Genomic DNA, 18,515 nt, shown 5'->3' on the forward strand with positions numbered 1-18,515 from the left:
TTGTTACGTTTTACATTGTACAATTACTCACTTATTATATCATGTTATGAATTGTTATGAAACACAAGTTCATGTATAAATATCAGATGCGTAGAGACACTAAAAGTAATTCTTTAAAGGATATAAGAATGGATAAGATCATTGAAAGGATTAGGACCATAACATCCACATTACATGTAGTGTTGCTTTAAGAATTGACTGGTTATGGTGCCCTTTGAGGCTACAATTTGTATGTAATAGTTGATAGCTTATATACAACTAGTGTATTCGATTTTATTTGTTTATTTATTTATTTATTTATTTGTGTTGGAAGTATTAACGATTTCTTATGAATATGGTTTGCTTACATAAAGGTAATGTTAAAATTTCGGTAGAAATTTTTGAAAAATATTTAAGTCTTTCGTAGAAAGTGGAGATGTCACAAGACATATATGCATAAAAATCTTGAATGCTATTCTCATTATGTTGAAGTGCATGAATATTGGTCTCTAACTAATATATGCATAAAAATCTTGAAAGAGTTTTTGAGCCATGTAATTATATTTGAGTTGTTATTCTCCTAAGTAATCATCAACTTTCTCATCTGGTGGTCTAACATATACCTTACTAACGTAACCCCAAACAGATTTCCATCTAGAAAAATTTTCATAACATAACTTTAACATTCATAATGACTTAAAAGGATAATATATTTTTCGATTTCTACAGATTTGATCACTGAGTTTTTTTTCGTCCACATCTACCTCTTCAACTTGTTAAACTGTACACATTCAGTCCTTATGATCGGTTATTCCATGTTAGCCGAGAAAAATGACTTAATAGGGTAATATATTTCTCATTTTATACACATTTAGTCTTTAATATTTTTGTACACATTTAGTCCTTAATATTTTTTCGTTTCAAAATAAGTCATTTTTGTTTTTGTACTCATTCAATACTTATGAATGATTTCTTTAGGTTTTTCTCACGACATCTTATGTGGGACAATCATTGATGAGGTGTTTGGGGCTGTTGATGCTTATGTCCATCGTGATCTCGACTGCTTGGTTGCGTATGTCTTGTTGTCTGGCTTAAGTCTTGTGTTATGAACGTCGTAACTTCTTCATACGATATTAGATTTTAACGATCTTTATGTCCACGCGTTTGTTTTTTGAGTCTACTACAACTTTCATTAAGATTACTCCCATTAAAATGTAATATATTTTTACTTATGATTTTATAAAAAAAAAATCCATACATGCATTCATAAAAAAAATATGGATATAAAGATCGTAAGTAAAAATATTTATTACTTTTTAGCGGGAGTAATCTAAACAAATGTTGTAGTAGACTAAAATAAAAACACATGGATATAAAGATCGGTAAAATCCGAGATCGTATGAAAAAGTTATGACGTTCAGAACACAGACCTAAGCAACAAAGTAGTCGAGATCGCTATGGACATAAGCATCAAAAGCCTCAAACACCTTATTAATGATTGTCTCACGTAAGATGTCGTGAGAAAAATCTAAAAAAATCATTCATAAGTACTAAATGAATATAAAAACAAAAATGATTTATTTTGCAACAAAAAAATATTAATGACTAAATGTGTATAAAAATATTAAGGACTAAATATGATAAAAATATTAAGGACTAAATGTGTACAAAGTGAGAAATATATTATTCTATTAAACCATTTTGACCGGCTAACCTGGAGTAACTGGTCACACGGACTGAATGTGTACAGTTTAACAAGTTGAATGGGTAAATATGGACGAAATAAAACTTAGTGACCAAATATGTATAAATCGAAAAATATATTACCCTTTTAATTCATTATCCTTAGTTTTTACCAACTAACTGAAAACTAATATACTAAAGATAATTATGTTTTCGTACCCCGTAACCAAGAACCGATAACTAACAAAACTAACAAAACAGTAATCGAATACAAAGACAAAATCAATCAAGAACACATACTACATAACGTATTAACCCCAAAACTCCTTCACTTCAAACAATCAATGCTATGGAGTATGGACAGATGACTTTAACACCATGAAGATTATTACCTAAAAGGCTTTAGGTTTTTATTGATCATAGAAAATGTACATACAATGAAAAGGAAAATGGAGCTATATATATAGCAAAACTAGGGTAAAATATCATGCATTGTATTTATAAACCCAACTCATCAACCAAAAAACAAAGAAATATCATGTTAGAACTTTATAGATGAAGATACAAGACACCCATCACCATTCACCAATCCTGAATTCCTACATTCAATCTTGTTAAATATTTACACTCTTTTTTCGGGTCTTAATCAAGCATTCTTAATTGGACAAAAGGGGATCTTCCACAGTTTTGTGATTTTTATCTTCATTATGAGAAAATATATCCATAGGCGCAGTTGTAAACCCTAGCTTCCTGTTTTTCGATGTACCCTTCTCACGATCAAGATATATTACTATCACAGATATATCATCGTGAAAATGACGCCTAATACCCCTCTCGATTTTCATTATATCCTTGTATCTCAACTCCCTCTTCTTTGTCGCCTCACGTATCGCTGCCCCTACCAGTCTTTTTGCTATCCCCTGTACCCAAACATTTCTCATTTCCATTAATAATGATATAATTCATATCGTGTTATTAATATAATAAAAAAATGGTGACTAACCGATCTTGGATTATTATATACAATATCCACTGCTGCTTCATCGCTCAAATGCTCCCAAAGTCCATCAGAAGCGAATATTAAAAACAAATCTTGGGATTTGAGTTTTCTTGAAATGATGGAAGGTTCTGCTGACAATACAGCTTTCTTCAATGGAACATGGTTTCCATACTGTAGATAACGTGGGTCCCTGTGGAATTCGGGTTTCTTTAAATAGAAATCACCTATTGATCTTGATACCTGAAAAAAGAAAGAACATATATTTGGCGTATCATTACATGTTAACTTCACTTGCTTAAGAACATGTGATGCTTTTAAAAAAAGTTAAAGGGAACAGACAAAACGATTCACGAATCAGATGCTTCAGAATAATTGTCTTTTCAGAAAGCTAAAGGTGAAAAGAATCGATCGTTTGAGATTTTGAAGATGATTATTGATTAGTGATTACATGAATCCGTTTAAGTCTGAAACATTACAAGTTGAAGAAATTAAGTGAAAGTAGTACCTGAATTATGCCTTTGATTCTCCAAACTCCACGGCAATACATAACAACAGGTGAATCACCAGGATGTTGTGCTTCTACCTCCTTCCTCACTTCTTCATATGAGACATTATGATCTCTTGACAAACGCTCAGCAACTACTTTATCCTTTCTTCCATCGGAAACCTTCTGGCCAAGAACTACTCGTGAGTCTCCAAGGTTAGCGACATGTAATTCATCGTTAGAAATAGCACCAACAAGACAACATGATCCAACTGATGCAATCTGTGGTTTAATGGGCATTTGATGCTTCACGAACTGGAAGAACTTCTCCTCTGTGGCGTTGAATGCTTTTTTTATAACATCTGCGGATATACCTCCTTGTTCTGATGCATACTCTACAGAAAATCGAAATTCATCAGAGATGAATACATAATCATAGATATCGATCAATAAAATTGGGAATCACACTATCGGAATCTGAATTTCAACTCTAAAACATATAAAAAACTACAGCAACGTTGAGATTTTAGAAAAATCAATAGCAAAACCAGTTGAAACTTCAAGCTAGGGTTTGACATTAACATTAACGTAAAAGTACTTACTATGAATGAAGGGGAAAAGGTTAGAATTAACAAAACGAGAAGCTTCGGGGCCACCATGACCATCGTAAACGCCAACATATGTAGCTGAAGGCGAAGTATAGACCTGGCTTTGATCTTCAAGGTTAGAATTGGCCTGAACAACGGCGATGGAGAAGTCGCCGGAGGCATGAGGCTTCAAGTCATTATGCCATAAAAGTACATCACCACTCCGTCGTCCTAAACATCGCTCTAAAGGCTTAACACACATCCGCAACATCTTCGATGAATTGAAATCAGATGTTTACGCGTTTGAATTGCAAACTACACTGAAAATGTCGAGTTAATGGAGAGATTTTATTGAGGTTTTTTTGTCGGAATATTGGTGGAGAGAAATGAGAGGGAGAAAGGGAAGGTGTAAATGGGGTAGAAAAAGCAGAAAAGTGGAAGAAATAGCGCGTGATAGGTGGAAGAAGACGATGACGTGGACCACCACATCTCTATGTTCAAACCGTGTTACATACGCCCTTTCTTACTTTTGACTTTTCTTTTAAAAAATTAATACATTGATGTTCCCCTTCGTGTATGTAATGTATACACGTATTTTTTATTTCTTCTTATACATGTTGATGTTGCCCTTGACTTTGAAGTTATTTGTATATTAATTAACGATTTAGATTATATACTAGTTGAATTAGTTAAAAAAAAAACGTAATAAATACGATACACTTGGAAATAATCATTAAAAATTTGAAAAAATCTACCAAAACCAACAACTGTTCAAAAGATATGAAAAAGATTATGAACAATTTTACAGATTTATGAAGAATTTTACTATTATTAAAATAACTTCACAGTATAATATTACGAAATATAATTTTTTTTTTCATTGAAAAAGAGTTATTGCTTAGATTTTAATTTTTCTTGAATCCAGGAAGTAATTTCGTAATTTACAAGTCACGCGTTGCATATTAGTGATCATTTTATGCCATTAGTGATGTTTTTTTAATTATTATTTGCCAATCATGTGATTATTTTGTTAAATATCTATATCCATATTCTAATAAAAAAAATAGTTTTATTTTTCTTTTGACATGTGTCATTCTATTAGGCATCCTAATGAATGCATATTTTATTCTCCTTTTGCCATGTGTCACCTTATTATGTCTTCTAATTAATGCATGTCATTTGTCAACTTCATTTCAAATTTCAAAATTTAAATTTCCCACTCTAATTACATTAAATTAATAACATTAGAATAAAAATTAAAATAAAATTAATACAAACTATAAAATATAATTTCACATATTTATTTTAATCAATGATTAAAATTTATATAACTAAAAAATCTCTTAATTAATAATTTATTTAAAATAATTAATTAAAAATTTTAAGTTTACTATAAAAATTTAATTAATTTTATAACTGTGGCTCCCACAGTTATAAACTAGTTATATTATAAAATGATATTTTTTTTTTCAGTTATCTCTAAAATGTATTTGATTAGACATCTGGTAATGTTAGATTTTTATACGACATAAATGTAAGACAAAAAATGCATAAATGGTCCCTATGGTATGTTGAAATTGTCACTTTGATTCAAAAAGGTCTAGACTAGCACTAGTGGTTCAAAACTTTGATTTTGTTGCGTGTTTGGTCAAATTTATTTTGATTTTTTTTTAAAATGACGATTTTGCCCTTATATTTTCTTTTTTAAGTTACAAAAATTTTTAAAAAAATACCCACCTCTCTCTCTCTCTCTATAGATCCGATAATGGGGAGGTGGCCAGACAAATCAGAAGACCGAAGACAAATCAGAAGATCGAAGACAAGTCAGAAGATCGAAGGTCTGTCATCTGCACATATACGTAGTTGTCTACATCTTCTTCACTGCCGATTTTAGTGTCACTGAAGACAAATCAGAAGATCAAATACAAGTTAAAATCACATGTTGGTGATTTTAGTGTCACCGGACATTTTATGTAATTGCAACTGACATGCAAGCTAACGGATTTATCATTTGTACTCTGTATTATATGTTTGGAGAATGCGGAGTGCATGTATATATAAAATCGAGTTATAAGCTGGTACGACAAAAATGCGAAGGTCAAGGGGGTCGCGTACCCCTGCAGGGTCCTAGGGGCAGCGCCCCTAGCGGGGTACAAGGGGCAGAGCCCCTGGCAGTGGTCCTACTGACCGATATTCGGAAATTTGAATTAGTTATATAATGGAAAAACCAAATTCTAATGGTTATTATGGTAAAATTGATAAATCTTATCAATTTTGGTAACCATTGATTATGTCATTAGATTCATGATTTTTTTTAACTAATATAGAAGACGGAAACCCAAATTTGTCTAGTATAAATACGACTCCTTAATTGAGCCGTGAGATATAACCTTCTCATCTCTTCTTCTTCTACACGAAGTCAGAACCCTCTTGCGATTTGGCTTGTGTTTCTGTTCCTAGATACACATGTGTCCTTTTGGATTATCCTAGACTGGATTTCCTGTAACCCATGCATAGGGTGGAAATATTAGTTCGGAAAGTTAACTTACACGATCCAAGAGAAATCTGGTTCTCCACCATCACCCTACTAAAATATCCTGAGGTGGTCAGATGAATCAGAAGACCGAAGACAAATCCGAAGATCGAAGACAAGTTAGAAGATCGAAGGTCTGTCATCTGCACATATACGTCGTTGTCTACATCTTCTTCACCGTCGACGCCATTGCTAAGGTTTCGTAAACTTGCATTAGGATAATGGTGGTGATAGGGTTTCAGATCCTGAAACTAAAATGAAACCCTAATCTAGACGAGAAGGGTGGCGACATTAGGGTTTCGATGAAACGAGAAGGGAGACAACAAGAGAAGGAGAGGTATGTAAACATATGAAGGGGGTAGTCATTGGTGTTCTTCGACTTCTGATTCATCAATCAGATTTATGTAACTTATCAGTCTCAATTTAAATTAATCGATAGGTAAAAGGAAAAAAGACGATGTTGTGTTCAAAGATTCACCAGTCGGATTAATGAGACTTTTTTGCTTTCTATTTCTTTTCGACATCTGCCATTCTTGCCGTTATGGGAGAGGTTTTCATGTGGGTATATTCATCTTATATTTTAATCTTGGATTTTCATATGGGTATATTCATCTTCTGTAGAAGTCTTCCAGATCCAAAGTTAAACCCAACACCACCATAAAATCGCAAAACTCCTGGGTAGCCTTTGAGTTTTCTGATGTACATTTATGTTCCGGTAGTCTCCTTTGATTCTTGGGTGTGTGAGTTCATATGTGTTGAATTTGAACCCAGATGAACATTTGGTTCGTCATTGTGTATGTTGAGAGAGAGAGAGAGAGAGAGAGGTTAATTGGTTTTCTGTTTTGTTTTTTATTTATTTTGATCAAAAAACTTATAAAAATTTGCAAAAGAAAAAAGTAAGGGTAAAATCCTTATTATAAAAAAAGTTTAAAACAAATTATACCAAACTCGTAACAAAATGAAAAGTTTGGACCTCTTATGTCAGTCAAAACATTTTTGGACCAAAATTTCAATTTAGATCTAACCGTATGGACTATTTGTGCAGTTTTTATATACAAATAAAAATGGTTTTTGGGAAAACCATGTACTCCAGAATGCGACACTGTTTTTTTATGATATTTCTAGTTGCGACGACCGACCAACGACGGAGACCGGTTCAAAGTCCAAAGAAACCTACCCACTGAAAAAGGTAGACGCACCAAATTATTGGCACAATGTCATTCTTATTTTGTTAAATTCATAAAAACAAAATAGCCGAAATAGATAAATACATTCACGTTCTGTGAAATGTATAGATAAAATACAAAAACAATATCGTGTATTATTAAAGAACGGTGCCAAATAAACATTCAAAATGAGTGAGTCGACATAATTATCTTTTTTTATAGATCAAAAAGTATCGTGTCTTGTATGTATTAAATACATAGTTTGAGACAACTTTTGTTTCGCTTGTCCTTTAAAAAAAACATGGCTAATTTTATATTCCATCCCAAATTGTTTTGTGTATCTCAAGTGAATTAACGTGGATGTACCTAGGGCTGTCAAATCGGGCAGTCGTGTCGTGTTTTTGTCTGACACGACACGACACGACAAAGTTTTGTATAACACGAACACAACACAACACGATTTCGTGTTTTTTTTCATTAACACGAAAACAAACCAATTAAAACACGACAACACGACACGACACGACAAATATAATATTACATAACTATTAGTGTATTTCGTTCATACTTAAAGATATATAACACGACAAAAACGACAAGCACGAAAAACACGACAACCACATGCTTAATCGTGTCAATTTCATGTCGATTTATGAACACAAACACGACACGACACGACATCGTGTTTTTTAATCTTGACACGAACACGAATTCGAATTTTGATTCCGTCTCGATTTCGTTTCGTTTCGTGTATTTTTGTCGTGTTGTGTCATAAATTGACACCCCTAAATGTACCCCTATAATATAACAATTTATGTGAATAAATGAATGTATGTTTGATAACACCCAAAAAAAATATATTTTTTGTTTATGTAACCCATACCAGACAAACATAACTTTTATATATATATATATATATATATATATATATATATATATATATATATATATATATATATATATATATATATTGAAAAAATTGAAAAAAAAATTTAAAAAAATATTAATCATTTTAAAGTGAGGACTCATGAGGACACCTTAAAAAAATTGAAAAAAAAAATCTAAAAAAAAACACAAATCATAAAATCGAGCATAAATCTATGTCTAGGAGAAAAAAATTTGGAATTTTTTTTTTGCATCATTATGATCTATGATTAAATTTTAATAATCCAACTTTTTTTTCCAATTTTTTTTCTCCCGGACATAGATCTATACTCGATTTTATGATTTATATTTTTTTTAGATTTTTTTCAATTTTTTAAAGATTTCATCATGAGTCTTCATTTTAAAATGACTCCTCACCCGATCTTCTTTCTCTCTCTCTCTCTCTCTCTCTCTCTCTCTCTCTCTTTATATATATATATATATATATATATATATATATATATATATATATATATATATATATATATATATATATATATCAAAATTATCATTTCTAAATATGACTAATTAAAGAGTGTCTTACTATTCAGTAGGTTATAACCCGTGGAAACCACGGACGATATGTTTAAAATTATTATATTTGATAAAAAGAAATGTCAAAAAATAGTATATTGTACTTTAAAAAAATTAAAACCATAAAATTTAGTGTTTTTCCTCTAAAAGAACATAAACACCAATTATATACAACTACTTGTACTTTCTTTTTTTTCGAATTGGTCAATGAAGCCTTTTGGTTTGAAACCTTGTTATTATACTCTTAATTTATCATCATCCGCATCAAATAAAGTATCATAAAATTTTAAATTCATCAAAACATGTATAAAAAGAGCAGGTAGTATCCTGCAATCGGTAAACATCGACTATTTAGGGAACAAAGTTAAATACAAAAAAATACACATTATTTAAAAGTACAATTCTATAGTTGGATAAATGTTTGAATGTAGAATGCCTAAATAAGAAAAACCAGAAAAATACAATGTTAAAATATGAAAAAAAAAAACAAAAAAAAAACGATGCTATAACATATAAATAAATAAAAGGATGTTGGTATCCCTTGCATTTTGTTTACTACAACATTCTACTTTTATCATATTACAATATTGTATTTAAAAATTTGACCCAGTATAACAACAAAAATACAATAATTTCATTGCTATAATTGTGTAGCCTTGTCAATACCAACTTCATAGATAAGTGGTAGTAGAAAGCTACTTTTGTCCCGGAACATGCCAGAGTGGATGCAGATTGATGGAAAGTTACATTCCACAAGCAACTTGTGAGCTCAGGTGCACGACTTACACTTTCGAGTTTTGACAAATATGACAACTTGATTGAAATCTAATGCATCGAGTATGTCATTCAGCTTAAGATTCTTCTCCAGCTCACTCAACTTGATGTAGTGTTACCATGTATAACCGTTCGAAAAAGACTTTAGGTGGTATTTGGTATGATGGAATTGATAAAGGAATGGAATGGTTAGTTCCATTGGAATCACAAAATATTGTATGTTTGTCTGATAAAATGGAACATGAATGGAATTGGATGAAAATTTACAATGTAACATACCTATCTCCATGGACTTATCTCACTTATTAAATCTCTGTGCAGATGAATGGTGAATTTCTAGAAGTGCAGTTGCTTGATAAGATCAGCAAAAATAAGGATGCTTCAAACAATTGGTAAAATGTCAAGCTGTGGTCTTGATCTTTCTTATCCATATCCAGTTGAGATTCATCTTGGCTTCCCATATTCACTAATTCTGACCTCTTAAAAGTATATTTAATGGTTTTCATAAACATGGATGCACCTGTATGGCTGTATCATAAAAAACAGTAAAGCCTTAAGCCTAATAAAATATGCACTTACATGATTACTTTTATAAACTAAAGAAGAAGATTAGAAGAAAAACAAAGGGAATGGTGGTGCAAACCCGAGAAATGGTATGGTGGCGGTTAGGTTCCGTTTTGAGTGAGATAGAGGTGGTGCGGTGATGAGTTTCTTCTTTTATGTTTCTATATTACAAAGAGAGGCGACATATTTGAAGGAAATATAAGAATGATTAAGAGATTTAGCGTTTAACAGATGTTGAATATGGAGAGAAAGGAAGAGACGCCTTAAGGAAAAATCAAGGCGGAGATAAAAAGAAATTGAGGGCTGATAAGATTTTACAAAATTTTGGCCTGATTTTGTGGAATGTAGTTACTACTTTCTAGATTTCAAGGATTGAAATTAAGAATTAAGAAAGATAGAATAGACCGATTATGTAGGAATTGAATGTGAATGGATGATGTACTTATGATTCCAAACTTAATATCCAACCATTGAATTTGCAAGTTAGCTTTAAAAATCTCGAAGTGTGCCCTTAACCCTAAAGGTAAACAATATATCAATATAATCTTATCTACATGTAAGTTGAAAATAAGTGTTTGTGTAATGGTAGAAACGACAGACTCGGATCTATATATTTGGTCAGTCAAATATTAATATTTAAAACACAAAAGAAAAAAAAGAAGTGTTACCAATAGGCAATAAAAATGAAGAAAATACACCTTACCAGTGAACAATATAATGTGCACTGTTTTTTTGGTAATGTTGAAGATATATATGCTAGCAATGGCCAATAAAATTAGCACGTGTCTCTTCAGCATCACCAGAAACAATATCTATAGTATCGAAAATCTTGCACAAGGAAAAAGAACAAAGAACATCTTTGAAAGCCTTAGCTCACACAAATCATTGCCTACAATATATGCACAAGTAAAGTATTCTCTTAATAAATTTGAAAACAAATAACTTTGCTCTTAATCACAATACTTGAAGTATATACTCTATCTAATAAGTTAGAACATGAAATGAGCATGATAGTTTAATTAGCACATGAAATGAGCATTATAATGCTATATAAACCAATTAAGGAATTAAGTTATAGAATAATAATAATAATAATAATAATAATAATAATAATAATGATAATAATAATAATAAAGAATTTGACTGTAATAACACTTATCTACTAATTTGTTTTAAAATCAAAATAGTCAAGGTGTCTAAACTTTTTCAATGGGTGATTGAAAATAGAAATTCAACAACACATAGATAAGCTGGGTTACAAATCTATAAAAAAACACACAGATGGAATCACAAGGATAAACTCAAAATCATTAATTCAAAGCAAGGAAACTTACAATTTATTGAATCACAAAATCAAATTTTAATTACCATATATGTGGTCATGGATCTGAGCGTTCTTTTAGACTTGATGTTTTTCCTGTTCTCATTTGCTTTTACTTATATGCTCGATATTCTCCAACAATTTGAGACAGAAAAGAATATATTTAAATTAAAGAAAAAAGCTCCTTAAAAGAGGTTATGGGTGTGATTCATGGTGAGAGAGTAGTTCGAACCTAAAAAATGAAATACTTTTTTTTATAAAAACTACAAAAATACCTTCAAACAAATATCATCATACCAACAATTAAATCGAACTCAAAACAGAGATAGAAAATAGAAGAACATTATACTGCCGATTCTTGAAGCTACACAACCGAACAAACACACATGTTATAATTAAAAAAATTATGGTGGAGATAAAGAGACGATGGAAGACATTGGTGTCTCTAAATCTTTGCCTTCGAGAGTGAGACACAAAGATAAGGTTAGAGAGATGAAGGAAAAAAGAATCGATTGTTGTTTATTTGAAAATTTTCCAAATGAAATTAATATTTTCAATAAAGGGATACGACTCACATAGGGAAGAAGGTAACCATAGGACTCCATCACTTCAATTTTAACACCTTTTAGGCTAATAAAAATCCTACATATATGGAGATATATAAGAAATACTGAGGGATTGATGCGATGATGGAGGAGACGATAAGGTGGATTCGAATTTGGGTGTGCCGAGATTTAGGGGATTTGGGTTTGAATGTTGATTTTGATTTTGATTTAGATCTCTAATTTCTTGTTTATTTATGTATAAAGGATGCTACGGGAATTGGAATGATTTAGCCTTATTTTTTGGGATAGAAATATGAAGGAATGTTTGCTAATTTCTTGGGATACCATTTATGAAACAGCGTATTCAAAATGAGCGGGAAAGAAAAGCAAGGATGCACTACAATATGTCACGTGACAAAGAAGGGGTGTAGAAAATTGACATGTGTCATTTTAAGGATTTATTTATTAGAAAGGTAGATATGTTTTACGTTGTTTAAACAAGTCCCACCGAGTGAACGTGTAAAATTATTAAAGTGAAAGGAACATATTTCGTTAACATCAATTTTTTGTTAATTCAAAACTAGAGCTTTTGAGTCAAGTTAGGTGCTTTCTATTTCTATTTCTTATTTCTTATTTGTTTATTATTTTCGTTTTTCTACCTTAATTTTGCAATTTTTATGTGTATAAATAATCAATTGGTTCGGTATTAAATATTTATTGCTAAACAAATTGAAGTAATAGTTTTTTTGTTACTAATATTCTTATCACATATCAAGATTTATCTATTTTTTTAGTAAGAAAACAAAGGCAAGATATTTGGTGATCATGTGAAAGTAGGGATTTTTTTGTTATTATTTTTGAAATGATTAGGGTTGAGATTGGTTGAGAACTCAAAGTTTTCCGAAATCCGAGAACTAAAAGTGGAACGTTGAATCAAAAGTAATTCGTTAAGGACATGATCATCATCTTATCAACCTCATTTAATGTTTAACTTTTTTGTATTACTTAATATATTAATATAAATGTCTAAAAATTAACAAAATAACTCAAAATTTCGGATTGATTTTTTTTTTTAAAAAATAATTTTCGATTTTTTAAAAAAATGGAGATTTTTTAATTTTTTTTAAAAAACATGATTTTTTTTAAAAAAATGAAAAAAAAAATATTTTTTAAAAACCTGCATCTTTTTTTCAAAAAAAATGCATTTTTTCTAGAAAAAAACTGTATTTTTTTTAAAAAAAAAACTGTATTTTTTTTTCAGAAAAAACTGCATTTTTTTCAAAAAAAAACTGTAATTTTTATAAAAAAAAGTGCAATTTTTTTTTCAAAACTACATTTTTTTAACAAAAAAACCAACGTTTTAGGTGCATATATGCATATATTTTCAAATGCATATATGCATATTTCTTATACTATAATATTCGTAAGTAAATTATAAAAATCTCATTTTTATTAATCAATCTATAAACATAATACAAATATTTTATTCGATACAAAATAAAATATAAAAAACTACAAAGATTCACAATGTTATCATTTGTTCATATCAGCATTTCTATATTTTCTTCAATTTATCACTTTTCACCTCTTCAATATTTTCAACAAATTCTTCAAAACCTACAAGAAAATTTAAAAAAAAAATTGATTAATGCAAGAACACTCAGAAAAATGCACAAGTACATATCATGTAAGATTCACATGTGATTATATCATGTAAGATTCAAATGTGATTATATAATGTGATATTCACATGTGATTGTATCTTTTAAGATTCAAATGTGAAATTCACAAGAAAATAAAATAAAAATAACAAAGACCACTCACACAAAATGCGTGTGTGCATATTTACGTAATTCATATATGATTCACTAGTGATTTACATGTGAATCACATGTAATTGATATGTGATTCACTTGTGATTTACATGTGAATTACATGTGATTAATATGTGAATTACATGTAATTTATATGTGAATCATATATGAATTACATGTGAATCACGTATGAATTACATGTGATTCACATATAAATCATATATGAATTAGATGTGATTCACATGTAAATCACATGTTATTCACATGTAATTCATATATGAATCACATCTAATTCATATATGATTTACATGTGAATCACATGTAATTCAGATGTGATTTACATGTGAATCACATGTAATTCATATATGAATTACATGTGATTCACATGTGAATAACATGTGATTTACATGTGAATCACATCTAATTCATATATGATTTATATGTGATTCATATGTGAATAACATGTGATTTACATGTGAATAACATGTGGTTCATATGTGAATCATATGTAAATAAGAACAAAAATTGCAAGAGAAAAGTTTTTGGGAACAAAATTGAAAAAAACAGCAACACTCAGGGACCAAAATTGTAATTTACTCTAAAAACAAATTTGAATCTCATTCTCACCACTTCAAATGTGTTAAGCAATCTACCAAGCTGGTGGGCATGCTGCTCCTCATCATTCACACCATCCAGCATTATGTACTCATTGAAAATCTTTTGCTAAGTTGTGGCTGTTTCGGAACCTTAGAATTTTGCTAAGTTGTAATTACTTGTTATATTTAATACTTTTTTATTTACATACTTCATAAATATATAATTATTCATATCAAATATTTAAAAATCTATATCATTATTATATCAGATAACTTTTGTTTGGATATTTCGTTAATTTGTAATCTTTTTGTCAGCTAGAATTTACATTCAAACCGGTTATCAAACAAATAACCCATTTTTCATTCGCATTAGTTCCAAACAAAAGGGTAAAATAGTCAATGACGGTTCATTCAGCTCAAATAAGAAACACCATTTACAGATAACACTCAATAAAGAAAAAAGAGAAACAGATCTTAGAGTTTCCTTAATCATATGATTATTATTGGTCCATATTCCCATCAAGCACTTAATCATATGATTACTATCAAACAGAGAAGAGAGTGTCAACTTGGCACATTTTTGTTTTTGTTCCCTTTGGGGTGGGTTGCAAGGAGAAGGATTTGAAGATAGTTAGTTTTTTTTATGCAAGTGACATACTTTTGGAAGCTTTCTTAGCTATTTCTTATAAAAAAAGTAAATAAAAATGTGAAATGAGAAGACTTTTACCAAAAATGCGCTTTTATCCACATCTCATGATAGCCATTCAATACATCAACTCCGTCAGATGTTAGTAATCTGTCTCTAGAAAAAAGAGAACATTGGAATCACTGATTCTTGAGGTAACTGGCAAGAAGTAAAGAGTATTAGAGTAATAGTATGTACCTCAATTCCGGAAGGAGAATCCATCCTATCACTGTTCCGTCTGCATATGAGATTCTAGCTATGCGGTTACTTTGTTAAAAAAGATGTTACATTTTTTTATAAAAGAAATAATATAGAATAACAAAATATACTTGTCAAATGTTTGCATGACGAAATAAATTTTTTTTTTGTAAATAATTAAAAAAAATATTATACAAACATTTCATTGTCTGAGGGTAGATGGTTGCTATGAATAATGTTGGAATTGGATCCTACAGATCAATTATGCTTGAAGTTAATTGATACTGGTCATATCAGATACCTTAAATGGTACTACATTAGTACATGGTGTTAATCGAGATGCAACATGATGGGTATTGTGTGAGTAATTCAAAAATCTTATTTAAGCATTTTATCAAACAACTGGTGTGCAACATTAAACTTACTTAGAAATCTCAAAACCAACTGCGTGCGTATAACCGAATTGTATTCCTGGGATACGATGAGTCATCCTCCTCACATAACCTGAAAATAGAAAGTAAAAATAATTTGAATTTCAAGTTATGGCGAAATTGGTAAGCAATTGTAGATATTTCTGCAAAAAGGGTAATCTTTTTCTTCCTGACAAAGAACATTTGATAGGTTTTGGTTTCATAAGTGGTTGCCTAAAAGAAATTACAGGTTCGGGTTTATAAATCAGAATTGCATCAGACCTTATTCAGAATTGTATCGGACCTTCAAATAACAATAAAAATGTAAGAACTAAGCACCAATTTGAAAGATAATCACCTGATTCGAAATCCTCACAGGGTCGATTTTATGGATGGTCGACGACAGAAGTGCAGGGTTTGAACTTGGAAGAAAGTAACAATTCATACAACAATTAAGCATGAACTGTTGATGATCAACAACAATTAAGCCTAGATCATTGGAGGATTTTGGATTCCATGTCGATTGATGATAACGACTACGAAATATGGATCGATTGTGGATCCAGATCTGAAGGCGAGAAAGTGACGACTCTGGATTGAACGGACGGTGTTGCTGCTTCCGAACATCGAGTCGTCCTCTGGCTCAGAGACCGAAAGCTCAGAGGCGAAGGAGAATCGGGAGGTTTGGAGCGATCGGACCTCTGGCTGATTTATTAGGGCACGAAACTTCGAGAGGGAAGAATGACACAACCATCGCGATGTTAAATCTATCAATCATCGAAGAATCTTCAATGAAGGCGGTGGTTGTTGACAGAGGTAGGGTGGTAGTTAGAGGGAGGAGGGAGGGGTCGACGAAGAGGGAGGAGGTCGATGGAGTCGGTGAAGAATTGGAGAAGGGAACGAGCGATAGAAAGACTAATCACGATCTGATATGTTTATTTGGGGAGCTAATTACCTGTTCCCTTAAATGCCCTTATCTTATTTTATTAAGATACCCTTCCTTGTTTTTTTTCTATTTATTTACAAAATTGTCATCAAAGATCTTAGCCCTTAACTTTTTTAATCTAACGGTCCACTTTTAGTTCTCAAGTTCTCGGGAAAATATGAGTTCTCAAATGATCCTTGCTCTCTCTCTCTCTCTCTCTCTCTCTATATATATATATATATATATATATATATATATATATATATATATATATATATATATATATATAGGGTTAGGTTCATGTGAGACGGCCTAATTTTGTGAGACCGTTAGACACAATCCTAGCCACTCATTTAGTAAACCCACTTCATTTTTTCCATTTTAAATTTTTTTTAGGCCATGTTTTTATCGAAAAAAAAACGAGTATACCATTGTTCACGATTTTTCGTCCTCTTTTCAAAGAGATCCATGATGATATATAAAAAACGAACTTTTTTTTTCGAAAAAAACTCACTTCATTTTCTTTGTTGAAAAGTTAAGATCTATTTTTTATAGAAAAAAATTAATAAATATAGCCAAATTCATGCTTTTTTGTGCTTTTTAAACATAGATTCATATTCATGTAAAAAACGATATTTTAGTTCACATTGTGAAGCTGTTCATATTCATATTGTGAACCTATTAAGATTCACATTGTGAACCTTCTCAGATTCACAGTGTGCATAATACTAAGTCAGATTCACAGTGTCAATCTGAACTGATCGATATTTTTCACATTGTGAATGTTAAAAATTTAAATATTTACAGTTTAGATTCACAGTGTGAATCTACACTGATCGGGGTTTTTTTTTAACCTTCTCAGTTTCACAGTGTGGATAATAGTAAGTCAGATTCACAATGCGAATCTGAACTGATCGAGCTTTTTCACATTGTGAATATTGAAATGAAATATTTACAATTTAGATTCACATTATGAATCTACACTGTTCGAGGTTTTTTTTAGTTGTTGTTGATGTTTATTAATAGAGTACAAAAAATTAATATTTTTGGTATAATTAGTTTTTTTTTATAAAAATAAACTTAAATATTGAAAAAAACTAACAAAATGAAGTGGGTTTTTTTCGAACAAAAAAAATTCGTTTTTTATATCTCTATGGAAAGAGGACAAAAAATCGTGAACAATGATATATTCGGTTTTTTTTTTGATAAAAAATGTGGCCTAAAAAAATTTTAAACGAAAAAAAGATGTGAGTTTTTTGATAAGGAGGTGAATTTTTTGGTATAATCCGGTGTGTGTGCGTCCAATATAAAAGTGTACATCTATTTCTTTGGCCGTTGATCATTATGAATTCCGACGCTCACGATTGGTTCCTTGGTTCATTGTTAATTATGGTTCTCTATTGAACATCACCCTATATATATATATATATATATATATATATATATATATATATATATATATATATATATATATATTGCACGCAAGTATTTGTGGAAATGCCTAAAAGAGAATTTATGTTCAAATTATTGAAAACCATGGAGAATTCTGACTTGGTTTTTGGTGTTATTTGGTTCTGACTATGTGGTATGCATTCTAACAAAATTATTAAGTTTGCTTTATTATTTTTCATATAAAAGAATTCTTATAGAAATGTATTCTTATATAATTCGATTTCATGACCGTTATTCTCATAAAATGCATGAAGGAAACATGATGATCAAGAACTTGAAGGTTGGATAATGGTATGTGGGATAGAGATGAACAATGGTCACCAATTTTCAAAAAAGAATTC

The 18,515-nt window shown here is 30.5% G+C and overlaps 1 protein-coding gene across 1 annotated transcript; it reads right to left on the reverse strand.

Moving 5' to 3' along the window:
- Nucleotides 1–2,176: 2,176 nt before the first annotated feature.
- Nucleotides 2,177–4,142, reverse strand: LOC145115426 (putative protein phosphatase 2C 63). Its single transcript, XM_079051717.1, has 4 exons — nt 3,749–4,142; nt 3,168–3,541; nt 2,666–2,902; nt 2,177–2,582 (listed from the first exon to the last, which is right to left on the reverse strand). The coding sequence occupies exons 1-4, from the start codon at nt 4,002–4,004 to the stop codon at nt 2,319–2,321; spliced, it is 1,131 nt and encodes a 376-aa protein (XP_078907843.1). The 5' UTR covers nt 4,005–4,142; the 3' UTR covers nt 2,177–2,318.
- Nucleotides 4,143–18,515: the final 14,373 nt, after the last annotated feature.

The sequence above is a fragment of the Lactuca virosa genome, chromosome 5 (genome assembly GCF_052849685.1).
Source record: "Lactuca virosa cultivar CGN04683 chromosome 5, Lactuca_virosa_CGN04683_v6, whole genome shotgun sequence".
Taxonomy (NCBI): Eukaryota; Viridiplantae; Streptophyta; class Magnoliopsida; order Asterales; family Asteraceae; genus Lactuca; species Lactuca virosa.